At 46.8% G+C, this 19,094-nt stretch overlaps 5 protein-coding genes across 5 annotated transcripts; 2 read left to right on the top strand and 3 right to left on the bottom strand.

Moving 5' to 3' along the window:
- The first annotated feature begins 1,298 nt into the window (after positions 1 to 1,298).
- F4817DRAFT_269787 (Myb/SANT-like DNA-binding domain-containing protein) lies at positions 1,299 to 2,973 on the top strand. The gene is made up of 2 exons (XM_049299403.1): positions 1,299 to 1,845; positions 1,909 to 2,973. Exons 1-2 carry the CDS (start codon positions 1,480 to 1,482, stop codon positions 2,812 to 2,814), a joined length of 1,272 nt encoding a protein of 423 aa, XP_049154823.1. The 5' UTR covers positions 1,299 to 1,479; the 3' UTR covers positions 2,815 to 2,973.
- A 3,080-nt stretch (positions 2,974 to 6,053) lies between these two features.
- Positions 6,054 to 7,369, bottom strand: F4817DRAFT_320113 (uncharacterized protein; the record flags this gene model as incomplete). Its single annotated transcript, XM_049301148.1, has 3 exons — positions 6,054 to 6,639; positions 6,738 to 6,906; positions 7,009 to 7,369. The coding sequence occupies 3 exons, from the start codon at positions 7,367 to 7,369 to the stop codon at positions 6,054 to 6,056; spliced, it is 1,116 nt and encodes a 371-aa protein (XP_049154822.1).
- A 3,619-nt stretch (positions 7,370 to 10,988) lies between these two features.
- F4817DRAFT_350901 (phosphatidate cytidylyltransferase) lies at positions 10,989 to 13,309 on the bottom strand. Its single transcript, XM_049305005.1, has 3 exons — positions 12,428 to 13,309; positions 11,086 to 12,353; positions 10,989 to 11,011 (listed from the first exon to the last, which is right to left on the bottom strand). The coding sequence occupies exons 1-2, from the start codon at positions 12,584 to 12,586 to the stop codon at positions 11,136 to 11,138; spliced, it is 1,377 nt and encodes a 458-aa protein (XP_049154821.1). The 5' UTR covers positions 12,587 to 13,309; the 3' UTR covers positions 10,989 to 11,011; positions 11,086 to 11,135.
- Positions 13,310 to 13,415: 106 nt separating this feature from the next.
- F4817DRAFT_350900 (uncharacterized protein) lies at positions 13,416 to 16,431 on the bottom strand. The gene is made up of 3 exons (XM_049305004.1): positions 15,110 to 16,431; positions 14,823 to 15,044; positions 13,416 to 14,768 (listed from the first exon to the last, which is right to left on the bottom strand). The coding sequence occupies exons 1-3, from the start codon at positions 16,217 to 16,219 to the stop codon at positions 13,803 to 13,805; spliced, it is 2,298 nt and encodes a 765-aa protein (XP_049154820.1). The 5' UTR covers positions 16,220 to 16,431; the 3' UTR covers positions 13,416 to 13,802.
- Positions 16,432 to 16,535: 104 nt separating this feature from the next.
- F4817DRAFT_350897 (Annexin) lies at positions 16,536 to 18,902 on the top strand. The gene is made up of 4 exons (XM_049305003.1): positions 16,536 to 16,765; positions 16,875 to 16,953; positions 17,143 to 17,580; positions 17,634 to 18,902. Exons 3-4 carry the CDS (start codon positions 17,146 to 17,148, stop codon positions 18,693 to 18,695), a joined length of 1,497 nt encoding a protein of 498 aa, XP_049154819.1. The 5' UTR covers positions 16,536 to 16,765; positions 16,875 to 16,953; positions 17,143 to 17,145; the 3' UTR covers positions 18,696 to 18,902.
- The last annotated feature ends 192 nt before the right edge of the window (positions 18,903 to 19,094 follow it).

Genomic DNA, 19,094 nt, shown 5'->3' with positions numbered 1-19,094 from the left:
CAAGCTAGCTAAGGTCGATCCTAGATGTGATGCATAGTTTGTCTCGAGTGCCAAATGGACGGCGGAGCTGTTGACTAGAATAGGATCTGCGTCGTCATGCTCTCCGTCGCCAGTCGAAACGAGGTCCACTAAGACTATTCCCAGACAGATGGTGTGGCATAACCAGTGGGGGCTGTTAAGTGACGAGTAGGTAAATTCGTAATACGAAGCTTGACTGGTTGAAAGGCAGAGGCATCTTAGTGGACGTGGACATGGAACCCCGGAAACTAATGCAGGGGCTTCGAGCCCTGTAACGGTTCCTAGAGAATTGCGCTTTGATACTGCATGGCCTTCCATATGGACCCTATCTACCGACAAAGCCTACGTATGTATGTAAGCGTCTCCAAAAGTTGCCGGGTAAGCGAGCCATCATACCAGCCGTAGCCAATTCGATGTAGCCGGTTCTGGCTGATGTAGAAGCATTGTTGCAATGCTGTCATAGGTGAGTAGACAGAAATGATGATGATGGGTTGAGTCCAAGTTGAAGACCTAGAGACTCGGGTTAACGGTAAGAAAGTCCTTAAAAAACAACGTATTAAAAAGAACATTTAAAAAGCCGTTATGATGGCTTTCTCTGTGATCAACTAAGAGATCAACTATGAGTTATAGATCATGATTTAGGTACATGTACCCCCGGACAAAGACCAGACAAAAAGGACGGGACATCTCCTGGTCTCGAACTTTTGAGGGACCAATCGTAGAGCCTTGAACGGAGATTCCAGAGTGTTTCAAGAACGACGCAGGGTTCAACCCAGGTACGAGATCAGAGAGTAGATCGTAATGAAAATACGATTGTATTTTAAAAAGGGTCACATGGAGGGTCGAAGAACATTTCGTTGCCATATATCGACGCTAGAAGAAGCTTGTTCGTGATAAGATTTCTTCTTGTCTCGAGTTGCGGGAGAGAGAAGTTGAGATGACAGTTCCAAGTTCTTGGGGTGATTGATTGATGTTATGCCCTTTATCGATAGGAACCTTGATATGCTTATGCTTATCGGCTAGGTTAGTCGCTTCCAAGTTACATGGACATTACGAGGTAAATAAGAGGTACATACAAGTCGGCGTAATTTTAGGTGGAATTTAAGTACCGGTAAGCCAACATTGAATGTACCGAAGAAAAGAAAAAAAGGCATCAAGCCACATTCAACACGTGATAGGTATCACCAGCCACCAACTATTCTGTTTCCATGACCGTTTGAAACTGGCAAAAAGTCTCAACCTCCCAACCTCACATTTCCCACCGTATTAGTCTGTTTTCCCCCCCCCCGTTCCAACCCCGGAAGAGCTTCAGCGATAAGCAACCATCGCATCTGGGTTCCCCCCCGTAGTAGCGATAACAGCTTTTCCGTCTAATCGGAACAGCTCATCCCATAATCGCTACGGCATCCTGCAGACGATCGTCATCGCTGTCGTTATCGTTAGTCAGAAATTGCCGTCATCATGTCCGACGACGATATTGAAATCACGTCGTCGCGAAGCTCGCGCCGTAATGCCGACAGACGAACCCCGCGATTCAGTTGGAACTTAGCTTACGAGGAGACCTTCTTCAGATCGCTATGCGAGTCCATGCAGATGGGATACAAGGAGAATCACAGCTTCAAGTCGGGTGCTTGGGAACGCGCCGCCATCGCTTTACGCGACAAGCACGGAGCTTATCCCGAGAAGAGCCACCTCATCAACAAGGCCGACAACGCGCGCAAGAAGTTCCGCATGTGGAGAGGGTTAAGGGAGGATCCCGAATTTTTATATAACCCCACTACTAGAATGGTCACGGCAAGCGAAGAGGCCTGGAGAAGACACTTCGAGGTAGGTAGAGGAAATAAAAATATACGGGGGTGTCCAATGATACTGACCGGCTATGGTTTACAGAAAGAACCCTTATCAAAAGCACTTAGGGGCCGCCCCTTTGACCATGAAGAGTATATGGAGATTCTATTCCCTGACGTTGTCGGTTCCGGCGGTGCACCGAAACGTATTATGAAGCCGAGACGGAGAAACGCCGACGGTAGTTTAGGTAGTTTGTCAGGTAGACCGAGCACCGCGGATCAAACCGTCATCGATCCCTCCCTCGACTCGAGTATATACGCTCAGACTCAGACTCAGACTCAGACTCCGGCCCAAAACCAAACTCAGCAAACCCAACCGCTAAGCCAACCGGTGCCGACCCCTTCTGTTCCCCAGCCCATGCAGAGACCTTCATCAACTACCATCCCACCCCGAACATCCATAACCGCAAATCCAAGTGCGCTTACACCACCAGATGAGCACGTCCCGAGTACCCAAGCCCAAGCCCAAGCGCAAAAACGGCCGAATCCTAATCCAAATCCTAATTATCCAGAGAAGCGTCGCGGCAGACCCTCGCGCTTTTCTACCAACTTCTATACCCAGCAGTCCACCAATACGCCATCCTCTTCTTCCGCCGCCCCTCGCGCTGCTAGTCCCTCTGCGCCGCTTGGACTTCATTCGTCCTTCACCTCTACCAACCTCGTCGAAGACGGCATCTTATCTCTAGCTGAGGCCCTCAAGACCCGTAGCCCGCCTAAATGGTCGGAACAGGCGGTTGAGATCTTTTTCCGCGAATTTGCAGAAGAGGATGCCGACTTGCAGCTCAAAATCGCCGAGAAAGCTCTCACCGACGAGAATAAAGCGATGGTATTCGTCAAGATGACACCGGTGTTGCGGCGACATTGGGTAGGTAGACTTAGGGAGGTCCACATGCGAAATCTAGGCGGCGGACTTGGCTTAGGAGGACGAGTCGGAGAGGAAGCTACTTAAAAGTTATCTATGCTCACGGGAAGCGTTGTCGAATCTGGTCTGGCTTTTAGGCGGAGTTCGGCGCACGGGCGTTGTTCAATAGCAAGTCGAAAGCGGCGAAGGGTGTATGTGGCCAAGGGCTAAAACTGTGCATGAACAGCCTTGAAAGGTCCAATATCGCCCAAGCGGAAGATCTCACGACTTTGTAGTCGAGACGATTGGCAGCCAAGTTAGCGCCAATTTGCCTCCAGCGGAAAAGCAGCTCATTGCCGCTCAATTTCGCAACTACGTTATGATCTGAGCACGTATATACCTCTTATACTGCTTTACGAAACTTAATGGTATTATTTAAAAGCGGCATTGTTTTCTCATTAAGCCAAAGCTGGCTCTTTCTCTCCTGTCGACTTCATTCTTTACATGGGTTTAAAACGAGATTGGCAGGTTTGACGAAGATCATGGAACTTCCATCGTCATCATATATATTTATTATATCCCGATGCTGAATTCATTGGTGGACTACTGGTATACCAGTACCATGTCGCGAGTATTACGCTCTATGCTTCTATACTCTTTGATTCCCATGTACCAATAGGCGATTCCAGACCAGGTACTACAGGCATGGTTCTAGTTAGGTACTATTCTATCAGCGAAGGCGCCTATTACAGCAGATAAGCTCGCAGATCTTATTCTAAGAGCTTATAAAGCCTTCGGAATTAATTATTTCTACTGAGCTGAAGGCTTCTAGTCATGAATGCTTTCAGAGGAGAAAGGGGGTATGACCTCCGAGTTTGATGAGTAGATGAGACCTACAAAGCTATTGGCTAATAAGTAATTGATCTCTAGAAGGTACCCTTATAACTCACTTCGATGGCATGAACTCATCTGGGACTGCTTTGAGCTGTAACTGCATGAATTGAGAAGTACATAGCACATGCCACGCGTATACCATACAATCCCTTGGAACATCACGTAGCAAGGCCGTTTCGAGAAGACTAAGCCTCTAGTGTTGGTGACATAGCGAGCGACGATCCCTGTTGAGAGGCCATTAACGCGGAAATAACAAAAGCGTATACTGCCAGTAGAAAAGGGTGAGCTGCATCGATAGGTCTCTATAGTTAGCCTAGTAGTCAGCCTAGTAGGTGTGTTGTTCAAGGTTTTGTAGGGTCCAAGTTTGGAAGTTCGTGCTGTCATTTAGCCTTTCGTCGAATTACAATGCACCCTTGGGTCCTGTGCTATTAATATGGTTGCTCTCCTTCTCAAAGCGTGTACTAGGATAAATTTCCTCTTGAGGTTGTCTGACTCCAGCTCCGGCAAGAGAATTTAGATACCCCTTCTGACCTAGTCACTTGTTTTCCCAGCGCTGTTTCTATTCTGTGCATTCTCGTTTCTTTCATACATTCCCTTTACCCCTATCACCTAAAGATTAGTAAAAAAAAAGGAAAATGTCGGCCCGTAACGTGGACTTACATACGAATTCGAAGCCGCACAAGATGCCCTCTCGCGGATAACGCTCAGAGTCTAATGCTCTCGAGCCCGTCATTATGCCTCGTCAACAGCACGACTAGACGTATACAGTTCGAGGGCGTTACACAAAGGTCAGCTCTAAGGAGCTGGTTAGCTTGTTCGGAATACCAATATAGCCAGTGCTAATCCAGCATATCATATTAAAGGGGCGGCTAGCTATAAGACGATGAAGCATATCTCCGATGCCATAGCAGAGGCGAAGCACCCCGGGTATGAATAGGCGGTGAATAAATCTGTCAAGACTAAGATTGTAGAGGCGGAAAGGCTGCTGTGGGCCGTGATACACTTGGATTGGGGTGTAAGCTTAGTTCTCTTGTCGCGAGTCTATGACTTATGGTTCGATGCCCAAGTAGGTAACTGAGAAGCAAGATACTATTTTAGTATAGTGCCCACATTCTCTTGCGAGTTAATAAGATAAGTAGGAAAGCCGTATACCCGCGATGAGGTTGCTAGTGCTTATGTGTAACGCTGCTATCAACTGTCATTTCTTTTGTCTTTTCTGCGTATTAGGTATAAGTGTTAGTGTTATAGGGTGAAGAATCTGGCAGCCTGTTTGCTGTCTCAAGGTAAGTACTGAGTGAGTATGAGACCACTGTAACTTTCTCTGGACGCGGCATATATGATATAGCTGGGTACCTAATATAGGCCTATTGTTGAGTTTGCTAATGTTAGATGCTTAACGACATATTATGTTAAGTGACCAGCCTTTACTCGAATACAATTTGATCCGGAAGCTCCCCAATGCCTAACGTGTATCGCGACCCTAAGTTCGATAATCAGCTCTAAGGGTTAACCTGTGTAAAGGGTCGGTTTCTCCTGGCATAGGTACGGGCTGTAGTTCGATTAATGGACGCTCCAAGTAACGTATCCTCTAATCCAAAGGCGCTTATCATCGCATCACTCGGTCAAGTTGTGTGTATCAACAGCAATTATAGCCCGGTTAGACCGCGAAGGATTGGTAGTTTTTGTATATCGTAGCGCTTTCTTTATGTTGATTAGTAGACTATTATTGTAACAATATGTCCTGATACCGAGATGGACTTTATTTGCGTTACTTCTTGCTTGATAATGGCCGATAATACCCATCAAGGTAAACCAAGAGTGATGTGAGTGATTACTATCCGAGGAAGAATCGTGACACCGTAGCTGATGGCATCCAGAGGATTTATTAGCCGGGCGAAATAACTTAAACCGTGCAGTCCGTCTTACAGTTCGTGGCCGTCAATGCAACCTATGTTTAGCCGCTGACCTTAATAAGATCTTACTGATGTAACACGACGAATCGAGTCATTGGCTTGTTACACAGTGGCATATAATAATGTGTTCGGATGCGATATTGTGTTGCGTTCTTGGCTAAACAGCCGGAATCAAATGGTCATGTTTGACTGTCGTGTTACCACATCTATTGACCCCGTAGTACTGCCGCCGCTCAATACCATAGTGGCACATTGCGCGAGTGACACTCAGAACGGAATAGGGGAGCGAATAGGATGTCATCTACGAGATCTAATGATAGTATGACAGAAGCATGTGGACTATTAAGTTCGAACCACTTTAAGAAGAACGCATCCTGATTAATCCACCTGTACAGCTCATTCTTGGGTGAGTTGTCTACCTAAAGTGAATATCGTTTGGGTGGTGTAGGTAGGCAATCTGTATTTAGAATATCACGCTGACGCTTGTATCCACTAGAGATTAATCGACATGAAATTTGGCCGTTTCCAGTCTGACCTCGTTTAGAATAAGTCCAACAAATAGGGATTGGGGATGCGCCTAGCTGCCCTATCAAGGGTAATGAAACAGTGGTTCTGCTGGCCTTTCTTATGCGTCTTCCACCCGAACCGCTCCACCTCGCCCGGGGTAAACTGCCAATACCTTAAAGGAGGACGGCGTACTATTTTGAATGGCAGCTCCTCGTGAGAATCAAGATTTTGCATGTTGGGAGCGTGCGTTTTTATAGGCAGCGAGGGTGGTAGCTCGAGGGTAAAGTTCCCCAACACCTCGAGATCTTTTAGTTGTGCGGTGACGCCTTGCTCGGGAATCTTCCGCCACGGGCCATGATCGTAAATATCTAAAGATATGCGTAGACTATGCAGACATGAGATACGTGCTAGAGCTTCCCACAGCTCTCGAACTCTGCTCTTAGGCCCATCGACGATGAACGGGGCGTACTCGTGAAAGGGAAGACTGAGTGATAAGTCAAGGTGGCGGATACGTGTGATATATGGCGAAGGGTTATAGGCGAAAAATCTGTGCGCCGAGAAGAAATCGTTGAATAAGAACTGGTGCGATTCGAGTATCGATTCCATAACCTCGGGAAACCTACACGCTCAGCGGGTTAGTTTAATAATAGCGAGTCTAACTGTAGCTGGAGACATGATAAGAGAGTAAGCGCGGGCAGGGCTTTTTTAGAAACTTACATCCGTTTACAAACGAGCATCATAGACATGAAGTTTGTACCATCTACAGACTTTTGCGTACCGTATTGGATTCTTTCCTCACATCTCCAGTGACGGCTACCCCAAGTCGACGCCAGTCTCTTTTGCCACATTAATAGGTTTCCTTTGCCCGAGTTATGGGCTATGTCCACTGAAACAAATTATTAGTTTTTAGCAATGATAAAATAGCTTTTGCGCCCTTAAAAGGGGTAGGTACATAGCCACAATAGATGAAGATGTGAAATATACATACTGTTCTTCTGGATGAGATCTGGATCCTCGTCATCCTTATACATGACGCATCTCATGTTGACCCAGTGGCCGTCTACAAAGTGTATATGCCTTCCGCGGAGCGTGTGGTATTTGTGGTCATAAGGTCCGCACCAGACGAGTTCATATATCATCCGTCTGATCTCAATAGGTAGGTTGCGGAAGAACGGGCTGGCGAGCTGAAAATCAAGTCCGGGACCGTTATTATCTTCGATTGTTAAGGCCGAGGTATTCTTTAGTTTCTTATGCTCATGCTCCGAATATGGGCTGCTTAATCTTCTTCTTCTCTTTAAGCTCGAACGGAAGAAAGACTTAACTTTCAACTGGATCGTACCGACAGCCATCTTAGCTAGGTAAGTGTCACACAAATCCTGATGAGATATGAGGAAATGAGGAAATGAAAGAGGATTACACCGGTGTATAGGAAGGTAGGGCACACGGGGTAGTCTAAATACTGTTACGTATACAATAGGGAGTACAATCAGAGGCAAGCAGTCATTATCGACATGCACTAGGGAGGCGTCTATCATCGCTCCTCAGTCGTGTTGAGACTAATACGCGGGCTGGCACATGTTATGTCCATGTCACCACCCAGGCGAGAATGACAAGTCTTACAGCATGATAACGACAAATAGGCTAAGCCACCAGTAAGAATTTCAGACTTCGCCATCGTGACGAAGTTGGCTTTCAAGCTCGAGAGGCATTCGCGGACAGTCATGCCGGAACTATGCTTCATCAAGGGTTGTCCGTTAAGGTGATGGGGAATTTCCACCGCCCCGTCTTGATTGGTCGTTTGGGCACTTTATACAAGTTGTACAGCGTACGCCTACGAAAGTTGTTGCAGTCGTGTGCCATTAGGATGGTAACCAATCAGCGTAGAAGTTATACCCGGTTCAAGCCAATAGCGCCCAATAAGGAACAAGAGTTCTTGTAGGATCGCTTAACCTTAACGGTAAGGCTAAGTATCAGGGTACGTGGCCATGTTAACGGCCGTGCTTAGAGTAGCAATAGAGAGATGCCGGCCGGGTTCCCCGATCCAAAACTAGTATTTTTACATTCTCACACATCATCACCTGTGATCAAGTTAAAAAGTCAACCGTCTTCAGTCAGTCATATCCTGATGATCACAGGAATAGTCCTATCGCCCGATGTTATTGGGGATCCTGAAGGATGACTCTTTTCTGGCCTTCCAGGTGATCTGACGCACTGTAGTCCGTACATTGCGTGGCTGTGTTCGACGAATGGAATATGATATCGGCGATGGATTCGAGACCCCCTCAGGCCACACCTCCTGAGAAAAAGGAGGGTACGATATATCTCAACTCTATGTAATGCCAATACTAATGGGACACCTAGACAGGTCTCAGGGTTCTGACTGACGGAACACGCATCAAGATTCAAGTGTCTCGTCTTTCAATACTGTTTACCCCACGTTCTTTTTTCTCCTTTCAGCTTGGCCAACATATTTGAAGGAGCACAAGCCAAGCCATCGTCACACCATTTTACATATCTGCCAACGCTATTCCCAACTTAAGTTCCCATGAAGTTTACTTCCTCGGCCTGACAGTCCTGTCTCCCCTCCTCGGTTATAGTAGCACATTTTGCAGTTATTCAGCAGATGCCTCACACTGCCTCACACAAAATGTTCCATATCGGGTAGCGATAGAACTAATATCTTAAGATACTGCGCCGTCATTCGTCAACGAAAGGATTGGGGAAATATTTCTCCTGGCCTATCTTAAACAGTATCTCGGCCGCGGGCATCGTAGAACAGATTGCCCTGCAAGCTACCCTGATTAACTGAGTCGCAGTACGTACGTACTTGATGCGATGTAATGCAATGCATGCCCGTCAGTTCTGAACAGCTGACGAACCATTAAACTCTGACTTCTGGTAGACATGTCGCCCAAGGACTTGTATGGAAAATCTTTATCATTATCTCTATTCCCCGGGCGTAATAATGTGCTGGGCCATATCGACCAGCTAGTTCCCTTCCCTACAGTAGATTTGTCCGTTCTGTTAATACCCACCAAGGATAGTATATAGGTTGCTATGTTCTATAAGTTCTACACGATTCAGTACTGAAGCCTATCCAAGCGGTCGGTAACCCATATGAACTACTGTCATAACTTTATCTCGTTAGCAATAGGTACGATCAAAAATATAGAGTTAGTGAGCAGAGCTAACATTGATGTACGTCGTGGCCTTGGGTCCGCTGGTGGTGTCGTCCTCGCCCAGTAAGCGGCGTCTTTGGGGGCTCATTATTTACTTTACCATCAGCGATACTTATGATTGGGTTTAGCAATGGTAAGCTGTATAATTCCTATTATATGAGAGTAAGATCAACCATCATACCGAATACCCGCGGGTCTATTCACTTGCTCGGTCGAGGAAAACCCAACGCCCGAGTTCATCGGATTGGAACCCGAAATTTAATCTATCTCTATGTTCTTCTCTAACGGGTGGCGCGAGCGTGGGAGGACCAACTCAGGAAGGGTCGTCAGCACTAATGCGCGAGATCGACTGGGGAAATCATGGCGAAATCTGTTGGTGTACTCGATAAGACTTACCCATGGGCCACGTTACGTGCTTAATGCTGTGGAATCGTAAAGTAGATCCGTTTCGCCTCTTCCATCTGATACAAATGATCAAATTAACGAAGTATGACATATTAGGGGGAAACTGATCGACCATACATTGATATGTATCATTTTAATGTTACATTAGATGTCATCTCTTCACCAGAGATGCTGAAATCTAACTGACCAAGGTTGGAATAAGCAATTCTACTTTCACCTATCACTAATGTACGTCTCAGCCAGCCACGTACGCCATCGTACCTAGGTTGACGGCTACACTACCCATGGATGCGGGTTCATCTTACTTACACACACGTGGGTACCCCCATGTTTCCTGCCATCTGCCCCGTGGAGAGGATTGGCCCTGCAAATAATTGCCGCAAAGCGTGGGCATCGTAGACGTCTGTCCGTCCATCTAGTTGCCTTCCTCTTCGGTGGACCGGGCTGTAGAAGAAGCAAAAGGTGTTCGCCACTCGTTCGGTAGGGAAGCCAATAGGAATCAAACCGTATCTCATATAGAATCTAGTTATTCTTTAGCTGTAAGTAATAGTTATGCAAGAAACACGCCGTTGAGCATCATGCCAGATATATCTACACACCACCTTGACCCCCCGCGGTGACCGTTCCGCCTACATATGACATGCAGGCGACATGATGCTTCCCTCTCGTGCGGTCAAATGTCCCCGAGTTTATACCGGGCATAGACCGGCGAAGATCAAGCAACCAGGCACCAATAGCGCCGACAGGAGACGACGCCATCCTTTCTGATATATCCGACTGGTAGACGTAGCAAGTGAACGCTAGGAAACATATTGGTTTTCGTGAAGATCTCGCCAAACCTAGTAGGACATCTTATCGAATTCCGCTATCTAGATGAATACTACGCAGTCACTTTCCGCCGTGACACAATGAAACCGGCCTTGTAGTCTTATTCCCTCCCAGCATGCCGTAGTAAGAAGAAATACAATCTCCCTGCCTATCTCCGGGTGCGACATTTTCCATGTTAGTTAGGATTTACGTTATTCGGTAACCTTGACTTCATGTTGACCCGCTCATTCATTCTACTCTCAACTTCTAAACTTCTGAACCCACGAATCCCAGATAAACTACAATGTATTGTGGTGGTTTCCGTTGACTCATGCGAGCCGTGGTGCAATAGTAGACACGGATGAAGACCAAACTCTTTATTTTCTTTTCCCCTTTTTATAGCTTCTACCGAATTCATATAACACACTAGCCAGTCGGGGCTTCTCCTATTTTTACGCCCCTTTCTCTGCCTAAATTTTGACAAAATCACTGCGCCATCTCTGCGTGGATATGCAAAAATAGGAAGACCGAGCCTGAGGAGAATCTTCATCATCAATTCATTAATAAGCTACTTACCCTGTCGAGTAGCTATACACTCGTGTACGTTGTCCTGGTATATACCCCTTTGCTCACCAGAGCGCGAATCTAACCCGTCCCTATCTCCGGGCTGGTAGTACTCGATCTAGACATGCATGAACCTAAGTATAATCAGTTAGAGAATGGTTCATCCCAAGGGGGTTGGGACACGTATGTTACTCACTTCAGGTCCCCAGACTCCTTGATTTTCTAGATATCTGCTCATTCCCTTAATCAGTTCAATCTGCTCCTCTGGTGCCAACCCCGTAATAGCCATCTCCATGACATTTCCAACGTTGACTTTGTGCTGTGCGATAAAAGTTTGGTAGTAGATGAAGGCGAAGAATCCCATAATAAACTGACAGTCCATTCTGTCGGTCATGCCACCGTGGCCGGGGATCGAGTCGCCAAAGTCCTTGATCTTAAAGGTCCGCTTGAGTCCCGATGCGAAAAAGCCACCAAAAGGTGCGATTAAGGATGCAAAAGTCGCCAATACGATGGCGTGAAACTGCATGGGTTCGGTAGTGAAGGAAAAATTGGTCCTCCCAGGAAGGAAGAATAGATCGGGGAGTGTATACGTGTGCGGGAGGAACACCGGGTTGGGATCACACTCGAGACCGGTAAAGATGCTGGATCCAAGATTGTTGACGGGGCAGATGAAGTATTTGGATCGCATTAGCACGTTCGTTAGAAGCACAGCCCAGACAATGGTCATAATCCAAGCACCCAAAAAGCCCTCTACCGTCTTCTTGGGAGAAAGCTTGATTAACTGGGTTCGACCAAAAGTAATACCGCAGATGTAAGCGAAGATATCGTTAGTGATAACCAAGGCCGCGGGCAGGAAGAACCAGATCATGCCCTCGAAGACGTTGTTCATGACGAAGTGAGCCTGTACGACGATCAAGTACAGCGCCATATGCGTCCAAGCAAAGTTGGTAAACTGAAACTTCAGGTGTCCGGCCTTGAGGTTGGCGACGAAGAAGACGAAGCCGATGACATATAAGACGAAGCTAATAAAGCGGTGATGCGTGGCTAACGGGAGCAGAACCTTGTCGACAAGTACGATATGCTTAAAGTAGTAAATGACCGTCTCGCCGTAGAGGAAATACATGGTGGTAGCAAGCCAATACCAGTTCAAGCTCTTAGTAGGACGTAGCTGTCGGGCTCGACTGGGGACACTGGCAATGGCAATGACTTCTTTGAAGGAGACGATTTGTACAGCAGTAATGCAAGCGATGATGTATATGTGGCCTGAAAACAGAGCTGCGAAGAAACCCCCTATCATGACGAAGGTCCAGAAAGTTCGCGTAAGGAAGTTGGCCTTTTTCTTCTCGTAGTCAGTCATCTGGGGCTGTTCTGAGGCTTTCTATAGACAAGGTAATACGTTAGCTCTGGGATCAAGAATCTACTATACAGTCTACTAGTTATATCAGAACATACTTCGCTAATACCGTCTAGCTGCGGCGAGCTTTTAGTTTTGATAGGAGACCCTGATCCATCTTCACTTATTTCGCTGAAGCTAGATCTCCTACCGTCAGAAGAGACGTGGCCATTGACGCTTCGACCGGGGAAACGAACACCACGACGTGGTTTTGTCATGGCGGTTATTGCTTATACGCTTCCACGTATATATGCAGGCGTAGATAGAGCAGAGGTCGGCGGCGAGGATACTAGCTAGCAATGGTCTTGTTTTGCATACGCGACAAGTATTTAGTGAGTACCTTTCTAGCTAAGCTGAGGATATCGAGAGGTTTCGTAGGTCAAGGAACAACAAGATCGGCAGGTCGGGACTGTTGAGCTGAAAAAGATACCGCGCCGGTAGAGACTGTAGAGACTATAGAAATTCTGTATTCCTCAGATAGTTTAACAGCTCTAAATTAAAGGCTCGGTAGGACAAAGGGCGAAGCTTTGAAAGTCGAAGGGTGGGGGGATATCGGATCGTCGGCTGGTGGACACTTTTAAATCTTGACACTCAATAAAAGAGGTGGTGAGAAAAGAAGTAAGTCAATAACGACCAAGAGGTTTAGTCTTTTCTTTTTCTTTTCCTCTTTTAGACGCGTTGATGTCGGCTGCTGCGGTCCCTAAAGAATCCCGAGAGTCCGTGTTGTTGAGCGACGATATGTACACTTCTTTTTTTTTCTTGGTGATTTTTCTTGATTTGGGGCCGCGGTTTTCATTAATTGCAGGTGCTGACGGGCTGAGCTTTAGCACTAGATTTGCCTAACCGCTAGACCTTGCAGACCTTCCTTGCTTCCAGTTGTTTGCCTGTGGCATGCTTGGCTACGTCAAACCTGTGTGGCTCAGGCATCAATAAAGTGTGGCATTGCAATGTGCCACATTTATCTACTGAAGCCGAATACATCCATGTGTCGTCATCCCGTCTATTCAATCAACCTTATCAACTTCACATGTCAACATGTCATTGGATGCATACGTGACCTCAGATTATGTACCGAAACTTGATCGATGCATATGCAGGTAATATAAACTTCTACATACTCCACCACCAATGATTCCCATTCACTACTCTTAAACGATAATCCACAATGAGGCCCATAAAAGAGCCTCAAATATTATCTTTTTGTAAATATCTTCGAGGAAGCGAGTAGGGCTACTATACTAATACCCCTAGACCTCTAAGAATAATCGATAAACACATCTTTCTGGGCCTTCCAAAGTACATTTTGAACCAACAATACCCTAGGCCAATATCCTCAATGCCACTAAAAGGTAGACTGGGTCGCATAGATGATGTGATTCCTGTATATTTGCCGGCTAGATGGCTGGCGTTGTCCAAATGCGCCATCAAAAATGCTTACCCCCCGAAGAACCGGCCCAACTCCTCACCCTCTTCTGGTGTTACTGCTAGCTCCAATAACTCATGCGCAAGTTCTGCTGTTTCTTCTGACACCAAGTCTTCTGAAAAATTGAGTCTTCCTAAACTGAGCAGGTACTTCTGCGATACCCCTGGTGGCTTGGCCAGTTTCCCTGACACATTCACTAAGTCGGCAGTCAAGGGGTTCGTGATGATCGTGTGTAATAGTAACACCGAACGTGCTACCAATGTCTGTAGTTCCTTTTGTGAATCGTCATCCTCCGAAGATTCGTACCGCATGTCGCCATCGTAGAGCTCGTCTATACACGAGGAGAGCAGGGTGACAAGGCGTGGGATAGCATAGTCATTAATGGCTAATTGCGCAAGTCCGAAGGAGGACCTTGCAAAGGCCGCCAGCGTTCGAAGTACGGCATTTCGAACGCCCCGTTGCTTATATTGGTCAATTTCCCAACGTGGTTTTTCGACAAGCTGATGCGAAATGCGCTCAATCAACGCACCCGCCACAACCTCCAACGTCCTGTCAGGACTGATAGGTCCGATGCTTTCGGGGAACACCGACGTGCATAACCATCGCAGTATGGTCAAATAATCCTCTACTGGATGTTTTTGACTTAGATGTAGGAGGACGAATTCCACCTGGACCTGACTCCAGAAATCAATTGCAGGGTCTGTGACACCGTCGACGGGCGGTGAAGCTGCGCATCCTAGGGCGGTTAAATATAATAAAGAGAGAATCTCAGGGGTCGAGATATTCTTGTTGAAATTTCTCCAGGCTTCCTCTGGCGGATCACCAGGACCCTCATGATAAAATCTAGGAATTCCTACCTCAAAGCACGAGTCCATAGCAACCGGCAGAAGGGAGGGTGCAATATACGGAGAAACAGCGACGGTATATAGCTGTACGGTCAAATATATCAAAGACACCAGCTCCATTATAGGTTCCAACTATAAAGTGGTCAGTCAATGCTCCTTAATTGCGATGAGAAATTGGATACTCACAACACCCTCCTTGTGACAGCTACGCCATAGTTGAATAACTTGCTCGCAAAATTCTATCGGTAGGCGCATAGGGTCGTGAGGATCTCCGATGACAGCCAGTTTCTGAAAGAGGGTAGAAGCAAGGCTTTCCGTAGGTCTCGACGGAAGCCGGTAATTAGCTAGGGACTCGAAAGCCAGTGGGCCACCACGTTTAGAACTATGATTAAGTATCACCTTTATATACTGCTGGCCATTAGTATTCTGTAGATAATATATTGACTACTTACGAGGTTCCGAAGACGACATACATCGAAGGAAGCGGCTCTAGGTGGCGCATCTACGTGTGTAAATTGTGCGTTGCTAGTATCGTTCACACCAGTATGATCCAGCATGACTGCATCTTCCGAGTGAGTTTCCAGCGCTGCGATAGGACTATCGGCAGCCAGTCGTTTCCTCTTTCCTTTGGTAGGAGTTCTCGTTAGTCTTGCAGGCGGTTCTACCATGGCGCCGGCTACGGCACCGGTATTCCTACCACGCCGTCCCTTGCTCGGGCTACCGGCCATCTCGACATCTTCAAATCCATCTGCAATGCCCCACGATTTAGCAGCGGCATTCTTCTTAGGCGTCGCGGGTCCGTCTTTACGCCTAGCGCGATCTAGCTCGTCTTTGAGATCTCGCCTTGTAAATTCAAGTTCTGTAGAAGCGGCCTGTTGTGCCGTCTTAGCAGCCTCGAGAGCTCTTTCATGTTTTGATACCTGCTCGGCTGCCTGCTTCTTGAGTGCCTGAAGCTCGCGCTCGTGATCTTCGCGTGTCTTCTCCAACCGTTTCCGGACAATGCCTATCTCTCCGTCTTTGGTTGTAAGTCTCGTTTTTAGGTCTAGTATCTGGGCTTGTAAGGCAGATATTTCGTGATTCGATGGTACATTGGGCCTTTGAGCTTGCGAGGCTTGGTATCTTGGAGGAATAGAAGGAGCCGGTCGGGGTAAGGGAGGCGGTGGACGAATTTGGCTATATGATGGAGCTGGGGCGCGAGAAATCGGTTGCTGGGGTTGACGGGAGGTAGTAGGAGCTGGTAGTGGATTTCGAGAGGCTGAATGGACAGGCTGAGGGCGGAAGTGATTGGCAGGAACAGGTACCTGACCACTCCATTGTTGTTGATATTGTTGATATTGCTGCTGGGGAGCTACCCTCGATGGCAGCTGGGTTGTTTCTTCTGGTAGGATGGAATTTCCGCGCAGTTCGTCTTGTACGACGGCATCGTCGAGGTCGTCATCTTCGAAATCGTCAACGAATTGGGGTTGAGTCTGAGATTGTTGGTATTTCTTCTGTGCTTGAGTGAATTGAATGGCATTATTCTCGAGCTCCTGTAGGATGTTCGCATTGAGGGTGTCGAAGTCATCGTCGGAAAAATCGTCCATGGCGACTCAAAGAGTCAGGATTGGCTATATACAAGCCCATTGGCGAAATCATATGACTTGTCGTATTATTTTATTATAAGCATCAAGCTTGTCATCTGTTTTGTTTTGTCAATGAGGGAAGTTTAATGTGTTACCTCATGTAGGTACTCTTAGGCTTGTTTATCTTATCGTCTATTGTCTATCGTCTATCAATTAGCTACAAGGCGGTACCTAGATCGCGTAGCGCGTTAAGTGGTGGATACCGGAAATATCACGTCAAATGTAAGGTACATGTACGTCAGTAGGTACCTGCATGTACTATTTGTATACATGATTGGTCTTTCTTCCATTCTTCAACTTAATTGCCCACTTAGACTTACACCATTCATAATTCTTATATTTTGTACCTCTTCCTATTACCAAGGAGATCATCATAGCAACATCGTGCTTCCAGTTAATAACACACGATGACTAGGCTGAAAAAGAATAGCAAAACTACCTTAGACCATAGTCAGCTGGTTGCCTTAACAAGATAACCCCAAAGCTGACTCTCTCTATCTCAATCAGGTACGGATATTTGGCTTGGCAGATGTAAAAATCGTGCTGTGGCCTAAGAAGGATTCTCCAATCTCCAAATCTATTGGATGAGAAATGTGGCTGAATGAAATGGTGGTAGCACAACAACTGCGGTCGGATTCCGAATCTTTCTGGAGGCCTCTTATTATATTATTATATCAACGCTTAGATTTTAATTGGTGAGTGTAGCTAAATAAACTCATTTCAGCCTTGTTAGAACGCTTTGGGATATCTTGAGAGACCTATATCTTGTCCCACCTCTCCCCTTTTCTTTCATCAAGTACTCTCATTATCCTATAGCATACCTACCTCGAATATATCTACTTTATACCCCACAAGAGTAAACATACCTAACGCAACTTACCTAGATCATGAATCCTCAGAATCGGCAATATTATAATCAATATCCCCCCACCGGTGGACCTCCAGACCAGCCTGGGCAGCCTCAACCAGGATATGAGCAGCCTTCACCCGGAGCCTCGTATTACTCTCCTGCCGGGTCACCTGCTCCTGGACAGCCTCCTTACCAGCAACAACCTTATTCTTCTTACAACGCACCTCAGGGCCCTCCTCAGACTAGTCAATATCAATATCAATCCCAGCAGTATCCGTCAGGTCTACCTCAGGCTCCGAGACAATACACTTTACCTCAACCTTACCCATCTCAGCTGCCACAACAGGGACAATACGCGCAACCGCCACCTCCGTACGTGCAATGGGGTCCTAGCTCTCCGCAGGGCCCTCATAATACTTATTCACAAGCCCCGGCCCCTTATCCTCCACCGCCGCAACAATACGGAGGTCCTGTAAGTATAATGCTAGCTTTTTATCTACTATAAATAGTAACAATTACATGCAGCTAGGTGCTCCGCAATGGTCGCAGCCTCAGCAGCCCGAGCCCGGTTATGGTTACGGCGTACCTCCGACCCCTGCGTCGCCTGGTTATGACCTAGCTCAGAGAGCGTTCCTGGCCCCCGTCGATACGTCGGCCGACGTTGAAACTCTCCGCAAGGCTATGAAGGGCATGGGATGTGATGAGGCGGTTCTAATACGCGTACTAACTTCATCCAAGTACGAGAATCCGTGGGCGATGGCTCAGCTTGTCGGTGATTATAACAAGCGTTTCATTCGCGATTTAGCCAAGGATATAGAAAGCGAGACACGTGGGGGTGTAGAAACCGCACTCCTCGCTTTGATCCGAGGACCACTAGAACAGGATGTGCGAGTCCTCATTAAGGCTCTCGATCGAGCCGGCACAGATGAAGATGCCCTCATGGATGTTCTTTTATGTCGATCGAATGCGGACATTCGCGCAATCAACGCCGAGTACAGGAGAATCAAGGGCAACGAACTCCTGGTAGATATCAAAGCCGACGTAGATGACACGTTGTTCCGGCTCTACAGCATGGTACTCTCTGCCACACGTGCCGAAGACGCAGCGCCCGTAATCAGTTCGGATATCGATCATAAAGTGACAGAGCTACAGCGCGCGACCGAGGGCACGATCGGCGCCAATGCCATCTCTGTGGCGCAAATATTCACGAATTCTAACACCGCACAGCTAAACGCTATCAGCAAGGCGTACGAGCGGAAGTACCACCGCTCGCTCGAAGAGGTCATTGAGAAGGAGTTCCGCGGAGATATGGAGGACGCGCTCCTCTACATGCTCGAGAACGCCATCGACCGAGCACGCTTCGATGCCAAGAGGCTGGAGAAGCCACTGTACAAGACTCCGCGCAAGGACCGGCTGTTAATCAACAGGGTCGTCAGTCTGTACTGGAACCGTCCACGTCAGGACGCGGCCAAATCTGCTTACCAGATACACTCTTCGGCTAGGACCTCATTGCGTGCTGCGTTTAGGGGTACCCTGAGTGGAGATTACGAGGATCTGATGATTGCGTTGATTCACGAGAGAAAGTAAATGGAAGTTCTTAACTTTGGATACGAATGAATAGATCTGGAATAGCTTGTCATAATATTTTTACAAGTAGAACCTTTGCGTGTCGTGTGTACTAGGTTATTTTTCTGGCTTGAGAAATGAATATTGTAAAGACTACTTAATAAGAACGAAGAATAACCTGATAGTTAATTACTATCTGTTATAACTATATTCATACGTATACTGAAGTTGCTTAAGATTGTATATAACCTAGTTAAGTATACATATGACGTCAAAGTTATACAAGAGAGAAAATAGTACCGAGGTAAATTATTATTAGTGAGCTCTATCTTTAATAAAGGGTCTCATATATGTGGATTTTCTTCTATAGTATAAGGATAGTATAGAATGACATAATATAGGGGGTCACTTGATTACATC

The sequence above is a fragment of the Daldinia loculata genome (genome assembly GCF_022478755.1).
Source record: "Daldinia loculata strain CBS 113971 unplaced genomic scaffold F4817scaffold_73, whole genome shotgun sequence".
NCBI lineage: Eukaryota > Fungi > Ascomycota > Sordariomycetes > Xylariales > Hypoxylaceae > Daldinia > Daldinia loculata.
This window is presented reverse-complemented; position numbering and strand designations above follow the sequence as displayed.